Source organism: Sitophilus oryzae, unplaced genomic scaffold (genome assembly GCF_002938485.1).
Source record: "Sitophilus oryzae breed Bouriz unplaced genomic scaffold, Soryzae_2.0 scaffold_1521_pilon_pilon, whole genome shotgun sequence".
Lineage (NCBI taxonomy): Eukaryota > Metazoa > Arthropoda > Insecta > Coleoptera > Curculionidae > Sitophilus > Sitophilus oryzae.
Genome location: NW_022146194.1, coordinates 784,825 through 809,947, shown reverse-complemented (window position 1 = coordinate 809,947; position 25,123 = coordinate 784,825). Strand labels below are relative to the sequence as shown.

Here is a 25,123-nt window from a genome sequence, read left to right as displayed (position 1 = left end):
TTTATAATAAATCGAAAAAAAAAAATTAAAACTTTAGCGCCCTGTAGATACGAAACAAAACAGAATCGTACCTATGTTGATATAAAAAATCAATCTTATTTTTACATGAGGAGTCTCCCCACTATGAACATGTTTTTTCAAACACCCTGTAGATAAATTCTTAGATATACACTATAATAAACATAATTTTAAGAGTTTACATACATACATACAAGGTGATCTATATAAATAAGTGTTATAGTGTGTGTGTAAATTATTGTTAGTAAGATTGTGCGTCATGCAGAATATTTTGTGATAAATAACTAACACTAACACAGTGCTACCCAATATTGTTAAATTAAAAAGAAATAGAGATATTCGAGATAATATATTGGATAATACTGTTGTTGCTTAATAAATACAACTAATCTACTACTATATGTCTACATTATTGTGCAGAATAAAAACATTTAATTATTTTGTTGTACTTACTGTTATTCCGTATATTTTACAACTCACTTAACAATTTTATTTAACTCAACTGCTTTTTGTTTGTAAATACATATTGAAATTAAACAAAAATAAATCCTTTATATCTTTAAACGGATGGAGTCTGGTAGTAATTAATTTTCAATTTAAAAACTGAAGCAGAAAATAACAAATCGAGATTACATTCCTGAAAAATTATTTTAAAAATATACCGATGCTGGTAAAAATTTCAGAAAAAAATGTATCTATATAGATCAAAAAGTATCTATGTATGTAGGGAATAAAAATTGTTTACTAAATAGAAAGCTCTTAAAAATATGCTTCAAAAAAATATGCCTCACTTAAACGTGTTTCAACAAAAAAAATGTAAACCAGATTTTATACTTGACCCAATAACAAAAATAATTTTTTCTATGTTTTAGCATTACTTTGTGTTGAATATTACGTAGAAATATACTACTGTAGTAAATTTTAGACAAAAATCATAAAGTAAAGTTATTGAGTACTAAGACGTCTGATTTTTGAAAATTAACCTTCTAAGGGGTTGAAATTAGGGGTGAAAGTTTAGGTAGTTATTAGGTAGATCAACAAAGTAATTTTAGGAAATTCACAGTGGTAGTAGAGTTAACACCAGTTAATTTATTAAAAAAAACGCCCTATGTATTTTTGTATTAACATACATATGTTTTCGTATGCTTATTTTATTTTAGACATTCTTATTACAAGCATTTTAATGGACTTGAAAATATAATTTGACACCTTGAATAAGATTTCCATATACCTTCATTTACATTTTCCGGAAAAACACGAATTTTATATAGAATATTTCGTAAGAATATTTCATTATGCAAAACTCGTCCTCTAAAGAAACATAAATCTTTAGTAAAATAATTTTAACTTCAAAACTATAACTGCATAAATTCAGCTGCATTTGGTTTTTGAAAATAGGAAAACTATTAAGTCGATATCGATATTTTTATAATATCGATATCTTTGAAAATGTGAAAAGAAAATAAAAACTATTACAAAGAAAACTATTTTGACTATATCATCGATATCGATATTTTGAAAAAAATATCGATATCGATATTTTAAAAACATCGATATCGATTCCCATGAAAAAAATGCGACGTTGCCAGCTCGTCCCAAATTTCCCCGTTCCCACGTTGTCAACTCGTCCGAAATTTCCCCAACTACACTCACCGGACTATCGACATCGTTCGATTCCATCTCAGTGAGGACGTACAGTCTGGGGTCCGTGACGTCCTTCCACTCGCTGTTCGGTTTGTACTTGGCCGCCAGCTTGGGCAGAAGGTAATTTATCGTTTCCGGGTCGACGGCGACATCTACCGGCTCCAGGAAGCGCGAGTTGACGAACTGGCGGGGATCGTCGGGGCTGGAGGGGACGGCGACCACCATGGCGCAGGCGCAGACGAGGTAGATGCCGGTGCGCATACTCGGTGACTGGAAAAAAGTCGAAGAAAAATCAGTCAAAATTAAAGAGGTTTTTATTTAAAAAACATCGATAATTTGGATCGATATTTTTAGAAAAATATCGATATATGATATCGATATTTTATAAATGTCGATATACATTTTTATATCTAGTTGAATATTGATAATATAATTGGGTACAAAAACTTTTATATTAGGGATTCGATTTGAGATATTTACATTTTTTTTTACAAAATACAGGAAAAATTGTAGTGTATGTATATATTTTAAATATTTTTAATTGATATATAGAGGATACAAAATAATAAATATGTAATAGTGTCAAGGTGTATGTGGCGCCATCTGTCGGAGAAGCGAGTAACTATAAACCGCAACGTGTCAAGAAACATGGCGAATTCGCCAGAAAGTAAAAGAAATATTACAGAATTCTATAGAAAGTTCCCGAAACATTTGGTAGGGGTATATAAAAGCCTGCGCTTGGCAGTTGGACCAGTTTTGAATTTGATAATACCGCGTTTAAAATTGTGAATCGGACAATTTGGCGAAGGAATTTTATAAGTAGTTAATTGTGTGTTATATTAGTATAAATTCTGTGTAATTTAAGAGAAAAATAAATTACTTAAGTATTTTATCGTGAGTTTAAATTAATGGATCCACGGAATTCGTAACAATAGTATAAATAAAATGTGAAGTATGACGATATGGCATATCGATAATTAATAAATATCGATATAAATTTCTATATTTAGTGGAATAAAATGAGTCAAAATTAAAGATTTCTTATCAGTAAAATATCGATGTATTGTATCGACATTCTTAAAAAATATCGATAGTTTATAAATGTCGATATAAATTTTTATATCTAGTAGAATATCGATAATAAAATTAAGAAGAGAACCGTTCATATCATGTATGTATCCTATTTCAGATTTTCACTTTATTATTTACAAAAAATAGATATTATTTACAGAATATAGACAATCTTTGATAAAAGACGTATTTTTTACAAGCTTAATTTTCCTTTTTTCGATCTCTCCAGAACAAATCTCTCTTCTTTTCGACTAAATTCTAGTCTTAAACGAAAAAACGTTGCACCGAGCCAAAGTGCAGAGAGAGGAGGCATCACCTGCGAAAGTACAAACATCGCCTTAACTCGGCATTTCTCTTACACGCCGGACGTATCTCAAAGGCTCTTTGAGGAGAACTCCACCTCCTCTACCCTCACCTCCTTCACCATGGGAGGGGAGAGTGGTAGGCAGGAACGAAACCGCCACAAAAGGAACTCCAGCCATTCGCGAAACAAGTATAATAAGGCCATAGTTTGCATAAGTCTCGCAACGAATTGTTTTAACTTACTTTTGCTTAAATCTCCAAGTATTTATATTATTAGATTTGTTTTTGTTAGTAGTGTTTTAAGGGATTTAAATAGAAAAACTTAACCGAAGAAAGATTAAATAATATGAATTGAAGAATATATAGTTGCAGGTTTGGCTCTAAAAATTTACAAGATATGTTTCAAATAAGGACTGTAATGGCTGGCTGTAAATGCTTTCGAGGGCTGTAACTTCGTCAAGAAGCATCTTAGGGACATATGGTCATAGGAAATGTTTCTTTTATTTTAATCTATATAGAATCATCCAACTGGAGTTTGGTATACAATTTTGTTTATTAAAACCATTGTATGAATATTTTACAAAACTTAACTTAATTTTCTCTAAAATGCATCTTTGCGTTAAAAATCATCTTAATATTCTGAGAAGGGTGCAAATGAAGGCAAGTCGAAACATCAGCCAAGCTAACTAACAGACAAAACTAAAACGTAATAACTTTAAATTAAGCTTATTATATTGGGGCCTTTTGGAAAACACGGCGCTACAAATTAAGAAACATTGTGCCTGCGATGAAGAACTGCAAATTTCTTACTTCGCCTGTAAGCTTAAGCGAAAAATAAACAACAAACGGTGTTTTTAATGTTTTAAAAAAAGGAGAAATTTTCGAAATAAAATTAAATTAGTTTATGAAGCGTCTCGGGAAAATTACTGTGTATTGTCGAAAATTTCTGAAACTTACGAATGTTGATGATATGCTTTTGTAGATTAACTGGATAATGTAATTTTTAAACTTCAAAATAATTACCTTTTTCATGAATTCATGATAAAAGGTAATATTTTCCGGTACAAAATTCCACCAGCCTAAAAATTTGACTAAGTTTGATGTTTCATAACTTTTTATTTTGTAATCTGATTTTTATGAATTTGGTATCAGTGTGAAGATAAATTTATTGGCATTATTTTCTTTTATTTTAGTGGCTTATATTCTTAAACGGGCCACACATTATACGATTCGTCGTACTACATGTAGTACGACACCAAGTCGATACTACCATTGACACAGGGGTTGGATAGTTAGTGGCTTTGTAGTACTACTCGTAGTAAGACAAAGTCGTATCGTACGGAAGTATGGAATGCAGAAAAGCTGTTGTACAACGCAGTAGTATATACGATAGGTTTGATAGTTTGTATGCAAGCGCTTCTTGTAGGAATCAACTCTAAATATTTTTAGTGGCAAATTAAGTACAATACAATTCATAAAAATGGAAAATGAAAAGTTTTGGTCAGAATTTATAGATATATATCTTTCCCATACATGTTTGTTGGATGTAAAAAGTAACGAATATACTTAAACAAACATAAAAGAAGTGCACGTTATGAGAATGTATTGGAAAAATTAAAAGAAATAAAAGAAGATGCTACTTTGGGATATTTAATTACAATTTTTGGGAGGATTCCTCATCTTCGTCTAAAAAACGACCACACTTGTGTCACACTATTGTCATTTTTGGCAAGCCATGGCTTTGTCAGGGCGAACAATACAAAAAAAACACAAGACAAAATCAACTAGGAAACGATTTATTGTACGACAGACAGTAAACTAGTAGTATAAGTTTGTGGACAACAGTGCATCCAATCTGTCGTTCAAACGGTCGAATCAAATTTGTGTTGTACAACCTGCAGTACGATAAATCGTATAATGTGTGGCCCGTTTTAGGTTAGGTGGGTTTATACCTGGTAAATCAAAACGTTGTTTTTTGCAATAAATTCAAAACACCCTGTCGAAAAAATGGGATGGGCATTTTGGATAAGAAACACTTTTCTGTAATATTAAATGTATTCCTAACACTTCAAATTCCACTTCTCCAACTCCCAGTGGATAACATACCAAGAATTTACAACTTTGAGAAACACCTCACTGTAGTATTAAGTAATAAAAAGGATTGGAAGAAAGAAACGCTTACTCGGCATATAAAACACCATACTATCACGTGGTATACTGATGCTTCCAAAACCAAAACAGGGACAGGGATAGGAGTATTTGGGCCGAAAACTGAATACTCCGAACCAATGGGCACCTACCCCAGTATCCTTCAGGCAGAAATTTACGCTATCGAAAGATGCGTACAATTTATCTTAGATAAGAACTATCGAAAACAGGAAATTGTCATCCTATCCGATAGTCAAGCAGCGATCAACTCAGTATCCATCAATTCGAAGTTGGTCAAAGAATGCCTAGAGAAGCTCAACAAATTAGGCAAAGAAAATAAAGTCCTCCTACTCTGGGTGCCTGCTCACCAAGGGATAGAAGGCAATGAAAAAGCAAATGATCTAGCTAGGAAAGGAGCGAACACTCCACTAACTGGACCAGAACCGTTCTGTTTTTCAAACGGGAACCAACTGAAAGCGGAACTGAAGAATCTGGAAGACTCCATCCGTAACTTGGAATGGGTGTCCTCCAACGGTCTAAGACACTCGAAAAAGTTCCTCAGAACTTACGACCGAGAAAAATCAAAGGTTTTCCTTGATTTAAGTAAAAACAATCTTTGGATTGTCATGGGGTTTCTAACAGGACACTGGCTCCTCAACGAACACCTCAGTAGGCTGAAGCTGAGAAGCAACGGCAAATGCAGATTTTGTGGGGAAAATGGGGAAACACCAGAACACCTTATCACTGAGTGCGCCAAGACGATGACCATTCGTGCCATGAATTTTGGTACGTCTGATGTCGAGGATGGAGAGCTGGCCTCTTTGGAGCCGTCTCAGATACTGGCTTTTGTTAAAGCCATGAGACTGTATGATGAGTTATAAATCGTTATAACTTAAGAAAGGGGAATACCCCTCCTATAAACATTCTACATTCTTTTACAACATTTCATTTTTTAAATTATCCCATTATCACTATTATTTTATGAACTACACATTTTTAAGTAAAGTATTGATTTCAGAGATTGTTTTATTGACAAAAATAATAATTTTACAATAATTTTAATAGCGTGTATGTCCACCTCTTGCAGCTATAACAGCTCGAGGTCTTCGTCGTATCGAATTAATAAGGGTGGCTATTCTTTCTTGATCTATGGCTTGATGAATATCAAGCTATAGATCAAGAAAACCCTTTACAAGAGCTAAGGCTAGCATTAACGGAGAAATCTCAGGAACAGCTCTTTTAAATTTATCGCACAAATGTTCGATTGACATTGATCGGGACTACAAGGAGGCCATTCCAATCTTCGTAGTACAGCCTCATCCAGGTACTCGTTAACTACTCATACTCTTAACTCGTTATCCCCCCGCAACGTAGAGCCTGGCATTATCATGCATCAGTACAAACTTATTTCCAATGAAAGGAGCAAACGGAACAACAACTTTTTGGAGGACATCCTCAATATAACGATGGGCATTGAGAGCTCAATTTTCAACAAATTCAAGATCGTAAGAATATCAGTACTTTATTTAACATGTGTAGCTCATAAAAGAATAGAGATAATTCAAAAAATGAAATGTTAGGAATACATCTAAGATTACAGGAAAGGGTTTTTTTTATCCAAAATGCCCGTCCCATTTTTTCCACAGGGTATTTTGAATTTATTGCAAAAAACGAAGTTTTGATTTACCCCGGTATAAACCCACCTAACCGAAATATATAAGCCATTAAAATAATAAAAAATAATGCCAACAAATTTATCTACAAACTAATACCATAATCATAAAAATCGGATTACAAATTCAAAAGTTAAACATCAAACTTAGTCAACATTTTTTTTCGGGTTTTTCGGTGAAAAAAAATTTCTTCGGGTGTGGAAATAGCTATATTACCATTTGAAATACTGGAATTGGCTCAACTTTCGTTTAGCTGAAATCTGTTATATAAAAAATGACTTTATATATGCGTTCTAGAAGGCTTTAGGAGTACAAATATACAAAAATTTTCCTGCGGAAATGCGTCATTTTCATTTTTCGGACTTTAGTATAGCCGAAATCTGTTACATCAAAACTAGTCTTCGGGGTGTGTTTTAGACATTTTTCTAAACATAAAAACACAAAAAAGTGCTTTACCTCGGAATGTTGCACTTATTCTTGTTTTTTATTAAAGCTTTGCGTAAATAGGGCTGATTCAAAACAAAAAATCATTGGATCATGCAGTTTTCTTTTTTATTTTAATAATTAACTGTGATTTTGCAAAAATATTAGATTGGTTAGCATTTGGGTTGCTTTGGTTAGCTTTTCTTTGTGGAGGGTGTTAAGCTGTGGTTTTTATATTTTAATAATTAACTGTGACTTTGTAAAAATATTATTAGATTGGTTAGCATTTTAGACACTTTTAAATAATTTTTTTGGGCTCAAAAGTGCTTCATCCAAGGATTTTTTTCTTTTAAACTGTTCTATAAGCATAGGACTTTCTGCCAAAAAAAAATTGCTAAATTTGTGGGTACTTATACTTTACAAGACCCGATAATATAATATGGAACAAATAAAAAATGAAAATGAAGCATTTCCGCAGGAAATTTTTTATTTTCTTGAGTTTGTAAACGCTTCTAAAATGCAAAAATATATTTATTTTTTATATAACTGATTTCAGCTATTCTAAAGTCTAATAAATTTCCTTAGAAAATGAAAACAGCTTATTTCCGCAGGAAAATTTTTGTGTTTATATGTTCAGAAAAATATTAAAAATAAAACGCAAAATGTATTTTTTATAGCAGATTTCAGTTATTCTAAAAAAAATAAAAGAAATTACGCATTTCCGCAGGAAAATTTGTGTTTTTCGTGGTTCACAGTAGCTTTTTAAAGACAATTTTTTTTTCTAATAACTGATTTCAGCCATTTCAGCTAAACGAAAGTTGACCCCTGGAATTTATTTAAAAAACACCTTGTATATTACTCATTTACATTCTGACATACACATATTAAAAAAATCCTGTATTTTTTCATTGAAACCTATTTTTAACCATAAAAATTTTTAAGGCTTTTTTTTATTTATTTCCGGAAATTTTATTAATGATTATTAAAATTTACAATCATATCGACCTTTTTTAATAATCCCGATAACCCGTCAATAAGGTAAACCAGTTGTTTATAATTAAATCTGCTTTGCTTCTTCTTCTTCTCATTCCGCATAATTAATGGAAAATATATCGAAACTATTTATAAACTATAAATTACACTTAGTCTAATCTGGTATGGCTATTATCGTCGCGTTATTTTTAATATCATTCAATGACTCGGTTGTTATTAGTGCTTGCATCAAATCGCGGGCCGATTTCAACAGGAATCCCTCTTAATCAGCCGATTTGTTTTTGTAAATAAAATAATTGTTATTAGCGTAGATTTTATATTTGGAGATTTCTGTCTTTAGTTAGAATCAATTTTTTTATCACGGTATATACCTGAAATTGCCTGATGTCTACTGATTATTCCTGTACAAATATACAGGGTGTCATTGAAATGGTGTAAAAAAAGTACGGGGCGGAAAATGCATATTAAGGGAGTTAGGGTCACTGAAAGGGTGAATTTAAAAAACGGTTGTTTTGAAATTGCAGGCTTAAAAAACGAGATAAAATTTCGAAAAAAATGCTCTGCCATAAATTTTGGCCCTAAATTAAATGGTGATACTGAAAAATTATTTGGAAAAGCGGAAAGGGTAGTTTTTGCAAGGGTAGGGGGTTGTTTCGTGAATAACTTTTTTGTGGTTCTTTTTTTTGCAACGTGGGTTCATTTTTTGAAAACTACATACTTTTTCCTACAAAAAAGATACTCTTGTTGCACATCCCCAGAGCGATGGTTTTCGAGAAAATTGAAGGCAAAGAGTTTGCTCTGATGGGTTGCTAACTGGTTAATTAACATAAACTTATGAAAGTTATGGCTGTTCAAAAGTAACCAAGTAGTTATCAAATAATTAATTGAAAAATCAAAATTTCATGATTTTTAAAACATCTTTTGCTTTAAAAAAACGAAATAATCCACTAGATTTCTACTTCTAGGGCCACTTGAAAGCTTTGGTTTACTCAGTGCCGATTAATACTGAAGAGCAACTACGGCAACGCATTATTGACTGTTCCAATCAAATTTGGACAACACCAAGGATATTCCACAAGGTACACAGATCTTGGAGTAGATGTCTGCATTGAAGTGAATGGTGGTCACTTTAAACATTTACTATGAATGAATTAAGGAATGCATTATTTTAATAAGGAATTTTGGTAATTGGTTTATTTCGTTTTTAAAGCAATAAGATGTTTTAAAAATCATGAAATTTTGAGAGCTAATACGAAAGCCTGTACCTCTACGCGACCGAGCACCTCTATAAGTTATTTACTAAAAAGAAGTTATAGTTATTTACTAAAAATTGTCATAAAACTTAACATTACTAATATAGAAAGATTAAAAAAGGATAGAACGTTTCCATGCAGACACAATAATCAATTTTTTTTTATTTTATATTATTAAAAAATTATAAAAAATGATTTTCAACAATATACCATATCCCTATACAAAAATCTACGGGTTTCTTCGGTAGCACCTTGTCAAAATATAATTCAGTTATTATACTCGTAGTTATAGAATTATTGCAAAAATATTGAGTTTTTTTTTAAATAATATAGAGTTCTATTTAAAATAGGCAACAATAAAAGATATAGAACATATTTCTATATTTCCCTGTATGATGTTCAATCGCTTCAATTCATCCAATCAATAATAGAGTAATTTTTAAAACAGCAAAAAGTTTTTTACTTTATTTTAAAACTCTTCCAATTAGAAGAAATACAAAAATTAATTATAAAATTGATATAAAATATTGGGAATTCATAAATTCTAAGAAAGAAATTTTAAATAGAATATAGTGTTTCCCGCATTATTTTTATCACAATAAATTAGAGACAATTTAAATCATAATTTAAATTAATGACCAGTATGAAATTAATATTCAAACAAAATCTACTTACGAAATATTTAAAAAAATTCCAAGAAAAAAACTAAAAAAACACAGAACTGTCTTAAAATTTAGCACAAACGACAGTAATAAACAAAACTATTCACGAAAATGTTTCAGCTGACGCAATGTTGTTCATACGGGTTTCAACAAAATTATGAAATAGCAACAATTTTGCCTCGCTACTCGTATAGATACTAAATCGAGTCCAAGTGTGATGATCGCAAACAGGGATTTTTTAATTTCACCAAAACAATTAGTTACACAACATTTAGCAACTTATTTCTCTTGTTTTAATGTGTTATTAATTGCTATGTGTTAATTATATTATCTAAAAATAATAAGGTGTTTTCGTATAGTGCACAGACAAATTGATGAAAATGTACATAAATATGAAAGAAGTTTCGATATTCCAAAAAATAAAAAAGAAATTTTATCATAAACACTTTTTTATTTTATAGGGAGAACTATAAAATTTAAAGAGTTATAACTGGATCATCTGTGTAATGGAAAAATTATGCGCCTATAATTTTTATAGTTAACTTTAGCTTTTTATAGCTAACGTTATATTTATTTTATGCTAAAAATAGTGTGGGCTTTTCTAATGTCCATCCATGGCCTATATTAATGTGTAGGTGTATAAATTCGAAATAATTTTGGAAACTAGAAGATTCTTAAGAATCCGTTTCACTAATTCGAAAAAGTAGCAAAATAAGCGTTCGACATTTAACGTTTTATGTAAAACTGGCTAGTTATTTTTACACAAAAATGAAGAAAGAAATTATACTATATCCGTATTGTAGCACATTTTTAGACAACTTCTTTTTTTAAGATTTCGATGGTCAAACATGAACAAAATATTCCTTATGTTTGGACTAAATTTTCTCGATAATAAAGACATATTTTAAAATTCCGTTACAATACCGAAATAGATTGAAGTTTTGTGATTACAGTGATATATAATTTATATGGTTTTGTAACAAATTGGTCGGTATTTTATGGCAAATGCTGAAGCTCTGCAAACCTTAATCAAGCCTTAATCAAAGCAAGTGTGTTTGGAATTTTAGGTATGGCTTAACACGACAGGATCGAGCTAAGTCTTAGGCAGATTTCTTAAATATGATTTCTGATATATATTTCCTTCAGCTACACACCCGACCCCTGAGAGCGACCCGAAAGTACAGCGTAATATACTCTTAATTGTTATATTAGTTATGATGATATTATTTTAAGACCAAAAATATGTAGTAGACTTTTATCATTGACAAAATAATCAAACAAGTGCGCCATTTAAATGGATACAAAATGGGAGACCGCAATATGACAATTCCATGCTATGCCGACGACGCCGACGCTGTGCTATTCGCAGAAAATGAGGACGACCTCCATACACTAGTATATCGTTTCAATCTAGTAGCAAAATCTTATAACATGATAATCTTCTGCATCCAAAACAAATAAGAGCCTGACAACATCAAAAATACCTATCAGATGCAAGATTGTAGTGGATAACACAATAATACAGCAAGAAATGAAATTTAAATATCTCGGTATAGAGTTATTCGGTTATGGCAATATCCAAAACAGAGGTAAGACAACAAACAACAAAAGCAATGAGAGTGGCTGGATGTCTGAACGACACTATGTATATGGAAAAATAAATGCATATTGTAGGTGTCGCGGTCAAGTCAAGATTATACAAGGCTGTCGTCAGACCCATAATGACCTACACAGCAGAAACCAGACCGGATACAGCACAACCAAAAAGATTCTTGGAAACAGGCGAGATGAAAATCCTCCGCAATATCACAGGTAAAAGGCGCTAGATGGAGAACGAAGCGACAACATAAGGCAAACATGCAAAGTGGATAGCATTAACGAATGGGTATTGAGCAGAAGACGCGAATGGAATGAATATACAGGGTGGCCCATCGAAAACGTTCGGCAAGACATAACGGCCAGGGTATTTTTTTTCAAAAAATCCAAAAACACGTCAATTTTGTTTGTGAGGGGGACAACTTTTGCCTCAAAAATGATTTCAAGCGGGGCTGTCTTCCCCCAACTTTTTCAAAAGGGAAGGGGGATCAAGTGGCACCGCAATGAAAAGAGCTTTCTTTTCTCTATATTTCCCCGCTTCGTTTTTGAAAATCGGTCGAGTCATTGAGAAGATATGAAGGATTAAAATTTGAAAAGTTTATTTAAACATTTATCAGAGTAAATGATAAGGATAAATTCCTTCGACCAATTTGCGGTTTTTTATTATTATTTCTAGATGTTTACGCATTTTTTTTACTTGCCACAAGATTGAACGATCAGGTGCAGTAGTTGCTAGATAGCTGTTCTGTGACTTGTGCGTTGAAGTTCTTCTCAATATCGTTAAACTGACCTACAATAGAATTTCCAAAAATACCAGCCCACACGTTCAATTTCTGAGGGTTTTGTGTGTGAACCTCGTGAAAAACCGTGGGGTTGTCCTCAGCCCAGTACCGACAGTTGTGCCGATTAACTACACCGTTCAAAAAGAAAGTACTGTCAAGGTGTATTACTGGTTGCATAACTGCATACTGCTAAATAATCGCAACGTGCATTGAGGAACCTGGCGCATTCGCCAGAAAGTAAAAGAAAATTATAGAATTCTTTAGAAAAATCTAGAAACAATCGCCAGGGGGTATATAAGGCCCGCGCTTTGACAGTTAGCAGTCTGAAGATAGTCTGAAGTTTGATAATACCGCGAAATACCGTTAGAGTAATAGTAGTTGCATAAGTTGTGTTGTAAATAGTATAAGTTGTGTGTACAGAGTGAAACAAATAAATTCGTTAAGTATTTTATCGTGAGTTTAAATAGTGGACCCACGGAATCCGTAACAGTACACTCATCCGGAAAACACACATTAAATAAGAAATTATTATCATTCGCCACTCGTTCACTCATAGTTTCACAAAATTGCAAGCGACCAAAAATTCTTGTATCAACTGAATTTTGTACGGGTGGAACCGTGTTTTTTTAATATCCTTTCTACATTTGTACGATTCACGCCGGTCTCATTGGCTAATTTTCTTGTACTCAGCGTACTATGCATGGCAACTTGGCCCAATACGAATATCTCCATAGCTTCATTTACTACAGGATTTTCCCTCTGCTTCCTTTTATTCATAACGGAATCAGTTTCGCGAAATTTTGCTGCTAGCTAGCTAACAATTTTGCCATAGAGGTGTTTGTCAGGATGGCATTCATATCTGCACAACCAGATACATTCATTATTTTTTAACATAAAGTTCGATTATTTACACTTTTTATGCAAGTGAGTACACCATAATTGTTAAAAAGTTTAACGATATTGAAAAGAACTTCAACGCACAAGTCACAGAACAGCTATCTAGCAACTACCGCACCTAATCGTTCAACCTTGTGGCAAGTTGAAAAATGCGTAAACATCTAGAAATAATAAGAAAAAACAGCAAATTGGTCGAAGGAATTTATCCTTATCATTTACTCTGATAAATGTTTAAATAAACTTTTCAAATTTCAATCCTTCATATTTTCTCAATGACTCGACCGATTTTCAAAAACGAAACGGAAAAGTATAGAGAATAGAAAGCCTTTTTCATTGCGGTACCACCCCCTTCCCATTTGAAAAAAATTGGGGGATGACACTCCCGCTTAGAGGCTTGAAGATTTTGCAATCATTTTTGGGGCAAAAGTTGTCCCCCTCACAAACAAAATTGACGTGTTTTTGGATTTTTTGAAAAAAATACCCTAGCCGTTACGCCTTGCGGAACGTTTTTGATGGGCCACCCTGTACAAGCCGAATGGACGAGGGAAGAATACCAAGGTCCGCTCGAGACAAATCACCAATGGGAAGAAGAGGTACGCGAAGACCAAGAAAGAGATGGTGTGATAACCTTACCAGCGATTGAAACTGTAGGCATGATGTGAAGAATGAACAGGCAATCTGCCTAATATAGAGTAGGAAAAAGAAGAAGACTTTTGTCTACGGAATATCAGGACACCCTGTGCGTATTTCTAAATTTTATTATAAATTTCCATTGTATTTAAATCCCTTTCTTCTCAATCCAATATTGACATTTGCCGATTTTTAATTACCCCATGAATTTTCGAAAGAGAAAATTTGATAAATATGAAAAAAAAATTATTTATTTTTCGCTTTATTATCTCTCGGCTTGAATCCATTTTCGCATTATAAACGACTCGCACGTATAGATACAGAGAGTATTCACAGCCGTGGAAATTGAATGTCAATATTTGCGACGTTTTCAGCCATTATTACTTTGTGTGCGGCGATTTTGCTCCGGCCTCTCAAATACACTCTCTCCGCGATATATTTACAAATTTTACGATTGAGTAGGTTGAAGAGGAAAAAAAACGTTAAATCGAGATTAACATTAAGTATCTGGCGTTAAGTCGTAACAAAACCCGTCTTATCCCAAAAACTTTGTTTCGAGATAATAACCAAAAATTTTTTTTTAGGAAATGTTTCAAGAAATGTACCCGCGACTTTGTTCGCGTCGAATTAATCATTTGTAATGGTGATGATAAAGCAAAGCAAGAATTTCCATTAACATACAAACTGGATAAAATTTTCTCACATTTATGTCAGCATGAGAAAAAACAATATGGCGATATTATTATATAACTTGGTAATATTTGAGGGGTAGTTTCATCTCGTTGGAATTTGACTTTCGTATGGTTTTTTTTTAAAAATTCAAAATATGTAAAAAACAAAATAAATTATGCGTGTCCAAGCGTTTTCCCGAAAGACGACCGTTTTTTAAATAACAAATATTGTAATATTTGAAGGGCGTTTTTGCCCTCTTGGAATTTGAGATTCGAGAAACCCCTTCTTATCAAACCTCTACACCCCACAGTCAATCCGTTTACCAAAAATCAGCTTTAAACCTCAAGCAGTTTAAGCAGAATCGTGATTACTCAATGGTCATATTTTATGAAACACCCTGTATAAATTTTTAAAAAATCTTAAAATATGTAAAACAACAAAATAAAATATACGTGTTTAAGAGTTTTTCCGAAAAACTGACCGGTTTTTAAATAATAAATACCCCCTTAGAATTCGAGTTTCGAAAAATTCCTTCTTATCGAACGTCTACACCCTAAAGTCAATCTGTTTTCCAAAAATCAGCTTTTTACGTCAAGCGCTTTAATCAGCATCGTGATTCATCAATGACCACATTTTTCGAAACACCCAGTATACATTTTTAAAAAATCTTACAATATGTAAAAAACAAAATAAAATATACGTGATTAAGCGTTTTTTCGGAAACTTGACCGTTTTTTAAATAAAAAATATTGTAATATTTGAAAGGTGATTTCACCCTCTTGGAACTGGAATTTCGAAAAATCCCTTCTTATCGAACCTCTACACCGTAGAATCAACCTGTATGCGAAAACTGAGCGTCTTACGTTGAGTGGTTTGAGCAGGATCGTGATTAATCAGTGAGTCAGTCACTTAAGGATTTTATACAGTGTGTCCCACATATAAGTGCAAGTATTTTAACTGGTAGTATAGTTCAACCCCAGAAACACGTCTATGAGGTTTTTTTCACGAAAAAAAAATTTGAAAATTTGGAATTTTTTTAAATAATTTTTGGATTTTTTTTAGTTTTTAGTTAAAAAACATAATTTCTTGATAATATGGCAACATAGGTAGTAGATCAAATTTACCAGAAAGAAAGTCCAGAAAAGATCCAGCGGTTCTCGAAATTTTAGCAAAAAAAACTTTTTTTTTTGAAAATTTCAAAGTAAAATAACTCCGTTATTTTGGACTTATTTGAAAAACGATAAAGAGAAAACATGTTTCTTTTATCGAGATCTACCACCCCTTAAAATAATTGCACTTATTTCTGGGACACCCTGTATATTAGTATAGAAGGATTTTGCTGCAGTAACGTAATTTGTAGTGAATTCTGTATGGGAATAGGTGGCTTTTGCTGCAGTTTTAGGCTATGTTTATGTACATCTCAGGGTTCACTATACTATAATGTTATCAAGAAAAAATAATAATTATTAAAAACTTACTTTAATTAACACATTTTCTTTAATAAATAAATAGTCTTCATTTTAACTAATATCCTACACTAACACTACGCGACACCAGTAAATGTACGACCAATTTTAACTTTTATTATATAACCCAACATATCGTTTGTTCCACTTTAAATACTATTAATTAACACTGTTTTACTAATAACAGAAACAAATTTACATTATTCATAATCGATAATAAGCATAGTTTACGATGTTTGTACTTTCTATCAAACATAAATTCTTCAGAATTTCGTCCTCAATCACGAGGTCTCATCGCACATCACAAGCTATTTTTTAATTATCATTTTTGTCATCACCACACCTCACTGAGATTTAATTACTACTAATGAAGGTAATAATATTTTTATTTCTCTTTTTGGTCTAAAGAAAAAAAATTATATGTTTATAAACGAATATAATATTTCCTGTGCTATTGAAAGACTTTACCAATGTGTTTTAATACCCCGGAATACAAATTTTGCGAATTTCACTTACTTTACCAAATTTTCAAAGTTAATATCTCAGTTAAACAGGACACAATGCCACTTTATAAATTTATAACAATAATGTAACTTTTTGGAACTTTGTCATTTAACTTTTCGTTGAACTTTGTGTTTTCTTTTCTAATTCATCACGATTTGACTTGTTTGCAAAGGACTTGATCAGAATCGACTTAAATTTCAGCGTTTTTTTTTTAAATTAATTTAAAACACTTGTTTTTTTTAATATGTATTCATCTCTTGTGATGAGGCATAAAAGTTTACAATTCTTTACTATCTGTTCTAGAAATATGAAATAGCAGAGTGAATGAGAGTGTTAAATATTATATAGAAAGGTGTTTATTTTTTTTAACAAAGAGTTGTTGTTTTGCTTGATTAAATATTATTACATTTCTTTTATAGAAAAAGAGGCAATATGCTTTGATTTTATGTTATTTTCAAAGGTTTTTGTCACTAAATTGGAACTCTAAAATAAACATCCGAGTAGCTTTAAAGTTTACCCTGTGTAATGGAATATAGAGAAAACAACAGGAAATACAAGAGCATGTAAGCCAAGAATGATTGTTTTGTCGCATTATCTTGCTGAGAAATGTCTATAACGCGTTTCTGTTCTATATGAATAGCCTTTGTCTAATTTAAATCACTTGTTTAACTCATTTTCTGTATTTAAATGCTAAAAAAATAATAGAATGTCAATTACTTAACATATTTGTGGATACAAAACTATTTAAAAAATGTCTATACTTCTGTCGCGGATTCATCTCCTCCAAAAACAAAAAAAAGGAACATAACATAAATAAACATAACAAAAATAAAAATTAAAAACCACATTGACATTATATCAAGTTTAACTTGATTGCCTAGTTGTCTACTTCTTGTTTCACCGGAAATGACTACAACCTGGTTATCTGTGCTACCACTTTTGATTTTTAAATGGCACCTTCGGTATATTTTTACTTTATTCGATAGCAAATGACACTTTGAATAGAATGACATATCATATGTCAACTTTTGAAATTTTCGCTTAAAAACAAATCGTATTTTAAATTTCAATCTAGAGTGCCATTGCTGTGTTTACAACACTAATTTTTAATAAAAGATGCCCAAATCGTATTTTTAATCATAACTCAATCTAAGTGACATTGAAAATAGAACACCCACTAAAAATTGTTTAATTTTAATAATCTTTTGTACATGAATGTAGGTTGACAAAAGGTGTAAATGATCAAAATTTGGAGTGAAAATATTGGCTCGTTACCTTGTCCTTATTAATAATGTGTTGGACCACCTCGATGTTCTATACATTCGTTGAGCCGTCTGGGCATGGAACTAATAAGATGTCTTCTTGCGGTATTTCATCCCATGCTAACTGTATCTCATGCCGAAGAGCTTCTAGTGTCTGAGGAGGATGCGGTAAGTTTGTCAGTCTCCTACCCATGATATCCCATACATGTTCAATTGGTAAGAGATCTGGAGATCTTGGTGGCCAGGGTAGGAGATTAACTTGGGCATTATGTAAGTGGTTCACAGTTAATCTAGCGACATGGGGACGGGCATTATCTTGTTGAAATATAGGATCGTGGAGCGTTCGTAAGTATGGTAAAAGATGAGTTTCCACAATTTCCTCAATATAGCGTTGGGCTGTGATATTACCTCGAACAAATACTAGAGGTGACCTGCTACCATATGCGATTGCTCCCTAAATCATAACTCCTACAACTTGGTTTACGTGCCTCTCCATGAAAAACTGTGGATTCCGCCTTTCTCCACGGTATCTTCTCACTCGCGCCCGACCGTCGTGCATTCCCAAACAGAATCGCGACTCATCACTAAAAACGATAGCATTCCATTCTGCGCCCCATTCTTGTCGGGCTCTGCACCACTCTAGACGTTGTCATCGATGTTCAGGGGTCAATGGTCAAACCCAATGAGGCCGAAAAGAAAACAGCCCAAAAACCGTATTCGTCGGTAAACAGTTCGCATCGTGATGAGTCTTCCGTGTTCCGTAAACCATTGGTTAGCAATTGCTTGGGAAGTGGCCGAACGGTCTCTGACAGCTAATTGCCTTAAACGGCGATCTTGACCCTCAGTGGTTACTCTTAGACGCCCTGTACCTCTGGCACGATGTTCACGGTGTTGTTGAAAGTAAGCTCTACAACAATTGGCAACAGTGCAAACACTTCTATAGACCTTATCAGCAATCCTGCAAACCTACAATCCGACCCCTACTAAAATCACTGAGTTGTCTAAAATTGGCACGTCTACGTATTCTAGGCATTATAATAAACTCAGAAAAACACCTGAAACTATTCTGTAACAGAATAAGTAACAAACTGTGCGAAAGCCGGGTCTATATTGGATGACTGGAATTTTAACAAAAACATGTATAGCACAAAAACTAGTGTCTTGACGGCGTTCAAATTATAATCATTTCTTATCCATACAATAATAAGCATGCTTAACAACATTCATTGAAATTAAATAATATTTAGTGGGTGTTCTATTTTCAATGTCACTTAGATATAAGGGTGAGCCACTTTTGAGACGCACCCGGTATTATCTTGAGTACATCATTTTGTACAATAAGGCTTACTTATTACCTATTCATATTATTTCTCTGAGGTAGTACTTAATTAATAAAAAAAAACCATTTAGTTCCTAAGTAACATTTTGAACAGGAAGGTCATAAACAAGCACACCACAATCACGTCCATTAAATACCACAGTGCTAAATCTGGAAGGAACTAAATAATTAACTTATTACCTTGCCTGATAATTTACATTTACGCTTTATACTACGTACATTTTATGATCATTTACCTTCAAAGGGATATACTCGAAGAACTTACAAACAAACCCTCCATGAGAGTATTTCTTTTTAAGAGGTAAAACGTATTTACGTATTCAACGAGACATTTGCCTTTTATGCTTTGGAGAGATCTATGAGACTATATATTAAGTTACGGAAAGTGCAAAAAGACAAAATGTATACACACACATACAGACAACAACAGTAGCATCAGCAGCAGAAGCTGAACGTTCTGCTTTCAGGTTATTTACCTTTATTTGCATCGACATTTTTGCACTTTTCCTACGTGTAAGAGTCGTATCTATGGAAATTCAACAAAAGGCATCATTTTCCTTTGTATATAAGAGGCATTAGGGTATATGCTCTATAATAATCAAAGAAAGAAATATTAGACCTTCTATTTGTGGCTTTAAATTTTTCTCTCATGTTTTTTTGAGCTTTCGTTCCCTTTAAATGTCAAACAAAACCATTATAGAATCACTGTTGTGTCCGTCAATTTCATTGCAGCTTTTTTATATGAAAAATATACCGAATTTTTTTTGAAAATTTGCTGAGTATTAAATGACAACAAAATCACCATCAGACAAAAAAATGTTGTTAATAGAACTTTAAAAACACACAAATGTCATCTTTATCAACTAGAACTACATCAATATCGAATTAATGATAAATCCACTGAGCTAAAGAAATATACAGGGTGTCTCAGAAATAAGTGCAGGTATTTTAAGGGGTGGTAGATCTCGATAAAAGAAACATATTTTCTCTTTATCGTTTTTCAAATAAGTCCAAAATAACAAAGTTATTTTACTTTGAAAATTTAAAAAAAAATGATTTTTTGCTAAAATTTTGAGAACCGCTGGATCTTTTTTGTAAATTTAATCTAATACCTATTATGTTGCCATATTATCAAGAAATTATGTTTTTTAACTAAAAACTACAAAGAAATCCAAAAAATTTAGAATTTTCAAAAAAAAAAATTCGCGAAAAAAACCTCAGGTGTGTTTCTATTTGCACTTATTTCCGGGACACCCTGTATAGTATTCTATTTAAAAATATACCACTTTAGTTTCATGTTTGAATCACCCTGTATGTTTACAGAAATATTTTTAAAATGTACGTTACTATCGCTCCGATATTCTGGGAAAAAGTTAAATAAAAATCACAGACCAAAAACCTAATATACCGGGTGCGTCTCAAAAGTGATTCATTCCTATAACTTTTTTATTTTTTTAGATAAAATACGAGATTTGGTATGTTAGTATATGACATAAAACAGGATTGATTGACGTATTCAATTGTTTTTGGTCACTTTCTGTTTCGCAGGAAATTACTACGACTTTTTATTTTTAAACAACACTCCTGTAAGATGCGGTTCATAACGACAATTTGACTCAAATACCAAGTGTGTGGTACCAAATTATTCGTAAAAAATGCCTTTTCAAACTATGCTAATAAGCCACCCTTGTTCAATTTGAAAAAATTGAGATATGATTAAAAATACGATTTGAGCATCTTTTAACCGACCAGGACAAGACACTAAAAATATTCCACAATCAAATCTATTTTTCTTGGTTAAAAATTAGTGTTTTTAACATAGCCATGACGCTCTAGATTGAAATTTAAAATACGATATTTTAACCGAAAATGTTAAAAGTTGACATATGATATGCCATTCTATTCAGAGTGTTCATTTTCTATCGAATAAAGTAAAAATGTAAAAATATACCAATGTGCCCTTTAAAAATCAAAAGTTGTAGTCATTTCCGGTGAAACAGGAAGTGACCAAAAACAATTGGACACGTCAGTCAATCTTAATTTATATCATATACTAACATACCAAATTTCGTTCTTTTATCTGAAAAAATAAAAAAGTGTTATATAATAATAAGACTATTACTTTTAAGACGCACCCAGTAGAACTTTTTCTGGGTCACCGTGTATGTTCAGTTGCGATACATAAACGTATAGAGTTTTAAGCGTTAAAGAAGACACTAAAAAGCAGTAAAATTTGCATAAAAAAAGCTCATGGAGTGTAATCATTGTAAGCATATGCCTATTATGAAAATCCCCCAAAATCTACCCCAAAGAGATGTATTTTATATTCGTTTCATCGTGCACAGAAAAAAAAATCTTGTATAATTTTTAGATGACGGATTTGCAAATGATAAATTCCGATTTCGCGACTGCTATTTCACCTCCTCTTTGGCTTTAATCTGTCAGGGATTTACCGAGATTTGCAAGAAGAACAAATTTAAAATGTGCGTGTGAAGTTTATCGCCCCCAAACTGCGTAGGTGGCGCTAGTGATTGCTTTTTATAAAAGCACTGAAATGATAAATTTTGAAAAAAATCTCAATTTCTCACATCCTCAAGAAAAACGAAAGGTTTTCAAAACGGTCATATTATAAACGACCATTTTGAAACAGGTCATCCTTTACAAATTGTGCTGGCTATTAGAATGGGACTGGTCGCTTATTAGTATCCGTAATTAGTCCCAGATGGTATTAATAATTCTGCGCTTCTAATCTCATTGAATAATGTGTTTGATTTGGGCGCCAGAGGGATTTTGGAGCTATATAAAGGGATGGTCTATGGGAATAAATTTTAATCACAATAATATTTTACTATGCTTTAAAAAGAGAAAATCTATACTAATCTATACTAATATATAAAATCCTTAAGTGACTGACTGACTGATTAATCACGATCCTGCTCAAACCATTCAACGTAAGAAGCTCAATTTTGGCATACAGGTTGACTCTAGGGTGTAGAGGTTCGATAAGAAGGGATTTTTCGAAATTCCACTTCCAAGGGGGTGAAACCATCCCTCAAATATTAAAATATTTTTTATTTAAAAAATGGCCAAGTTTCCGAAAAAAAAATATTTTAAGATTTTTTAAAAATGTATACAGGGTGTTTCAAAAAATATAACCATTGAGTAATCACGATTCTGCTTATACTGCTTGACGTTTAAAGCTGATTTGGCGAAACCACCCCTCAAATATTAGAATATTTTTTTATTTAAAAACCGGTAAGTTTTTCGGAAAAACTCTTAAACACCTATATTTTATTTTGTTGTTTTATATATTTTAAGATTTTTTAAAAATTTATACAGGGTGTTTCATAAAATATGACCATTGAGTAATCACGATTCGGCTTAAACTGCTTGACGTTTAAAGCTGATTTTTGGTAAACGGATTGACTGTGGGGTGTAGAGGTTCGATAAGGAGGGGTTTATCCAATCTCAAATACCAAGAGGGTGAAAACGCCCCTCAAATATTACAATATTTGTTATTTAAAAAAACGGTTAGTCTTTCGGGAAAACGCTTGGAGACACATAATTTATTTGTTTTTTTTACATATTTTGAAATTTTTTAAAAATCATACAGGGTGATCCAAAAAGTTGGGTAATTGATTAACCACGATTCTGCTTAAACTGCTTGACGTAAAAAGCTTATTTTTGGTAAACGGATTTTTCGATAGTCAAATTCCTGAAACTACCCCTCAAATATTAACAAGTTATATAATAATATCGCCATATTGTTTTTCCTCATGCTGACATAAATGTGAGAAAATGTTATCCAGTTTGTATGTTAATGGAAATTCTTGCTTTGACATTACATTACAAATGATTAATTCGACGCAAACTAAGTCGCGGGTACACGCTAGTATTATAATATATTTCTTCAAATAATAAGAAATATTATTTCACTGAAGAAATTTCTTATCCAAAGGACCAGTTCGTATATATCTAATAATAGAATTTTCCTATACAATAATAATGGAAATTTTTAAGGCAACACAAACAAACATGGCGTAGGATCTAATTTTCCGGTTTTTCTCTTAGTTCACTTTTGATTTTTCATCCCTTTGTCCAGAAATAATGCGAAGTTCTCGAAATTTAAGAAAGGAAAATGCAAAGATAACGTTATAGGGAAAACAAATGATTTGGTCTAGCTTTTAAGTAATATTCTGCTGTTTTAGACTCAGTTTATACAATCTAGTTAATTGAAAATTAGAAAATTAAACTGATATTATAGAATTAATTATTTTAATACCAAAATTCATTAACTAAATAATTGGTTTAAATTACATTCCGTAAATATCAATTATCAAAGAGTATCAATTATTATTCTAATTTGAATTGAATTGTACTGATTTTGTCATTGCTGTGGTTATATAGAGCATTTATAGAGTGATAATATGTTTATTTGTATACAGGGTGGGCGCACCTCATTCGCCTCGATTATACGAAAACGGAAAGATGTAGAAACAAAATATTTTATGGGTATATGTTGGAAAGCAATGTGCATAATTTAAAAATATTTTGAAATGTACAGGGTGTGAGAACTAAGATCCATACCAAAGTTATATTTTTTCTTATGGAACACCCGGTATTTAATTTAATTTTTGGATTCTTGGACGTAAAATAAGGCACTTATTATAAGGGTTTAATATGTTTAAAAGCTTTGGTTTTTGAGATATTTAAAGATATTTAAACATGCATGCTATAATAAAAAAGTTTGTCAACACAAAAAAAAATATTTTTATAACATTTCCTTTTGTGAATGGCACGTTCCAGTTAAGCAATAATTCTACAAAGGTAGGATTTCTCATTTTTTTTAAATGATTCGTACCAAAAATAGTACAAAATTTAATGAATATATAAACATTTTGGTGGATTTTTGCGAGTGTTTTATTTTTCAGTAAGTTTTGCAACAATTATTTTTCTAACTCTAAATATCGCAGTTTAAAAACTCACATTTTAAATTTATATAAAATTACTACAAAATCTGAATGCATCACTATCCAACTTATCCATATTCTGTCCAGCGACACTTGCCTCTGTCATTTTAATTTATAGATAAATTGTATTTTCTGTCATACCTTGGGTGTGGTATGTCAAAATTTTCCCTGACTCGTTTTTTGGATCAGAGTTTATTTCAATACCATTCAATATTTTGGTCTAAACATTTTGTACAAAATTTAGTACAAACTTTTATTAATTTACAACCCTAGTACAAAACGACCTTCATTACTTCCCCTTGCTTATTATAACCCGAGATTGTTGCTTTTGTATTATAGGCCTGGGAAACGAATAGGATATAAAAACGCCACAAATTGAGTGAGTGCAAGCAATATGCCTTTGAGTGGTTGGAAAAGGGTTGATTTTTGAGAGGGAGAAAAAATAAATTAATTGGAGGGGTGTTTTCTCTGTCTTAATTAAAAAATTACAGCCAGCCCTGCTTGTTTGAAATGTCAATCTTTATTAATACACGCTCTCAATATCCTTTGAGACTTTTATCAGTATCAGCAAGGATTGATAAAGGTTTTTTTTATTTTAGAAAGTTTTTTTTTATTTTTATTTTTTTATTTATATTTTTAGAAAGAATTTTTTTTGATGATAATTTTTTTTAACCATTTTCTTTTCTTCTTTTAATAGAATATGTTTTCTAAAAAAGGCCACTTAGTGCTCAATTACGTCAGTTTAGGAACTTTAGCAAAATTTCGTACTTCTAGGCCAGATAGAAACAAATTCTACAAAAAAATGTCAGTAACAAAT

General features: G+C 32.0%; 1 protein-coding gene across 3 annotated transcripts in view; it reads right to left on the bottom strand.

Moving 5' to 3' along the window:
• Positions 1-25,123, bottom strand: part of LOC115878750 — a 67,512-nt gene that overhangs the window by 5,395 nt on the left and 36,994 nt on the right. For 2 of the 3 annotated variants that reach the window (XM_030895337.1, XM_030895339.1), the window contains exon 2: positions 1,672-1,932. In XM_030895337.1, the coding sequence (XP_030751197.1) occupies positions 1,672-1,923 (252 nt within the window). In that variant the 5' untranslated portion in view covers positions 1,924-1,932. Of the gene's footprint in view, positions 1-1,671; positions 1,933-10,201; positions 10,352-25,123 lie in introns of those variants that run through there. The other variant, XM_030895338.1, reaches the window with a different exon arrangement.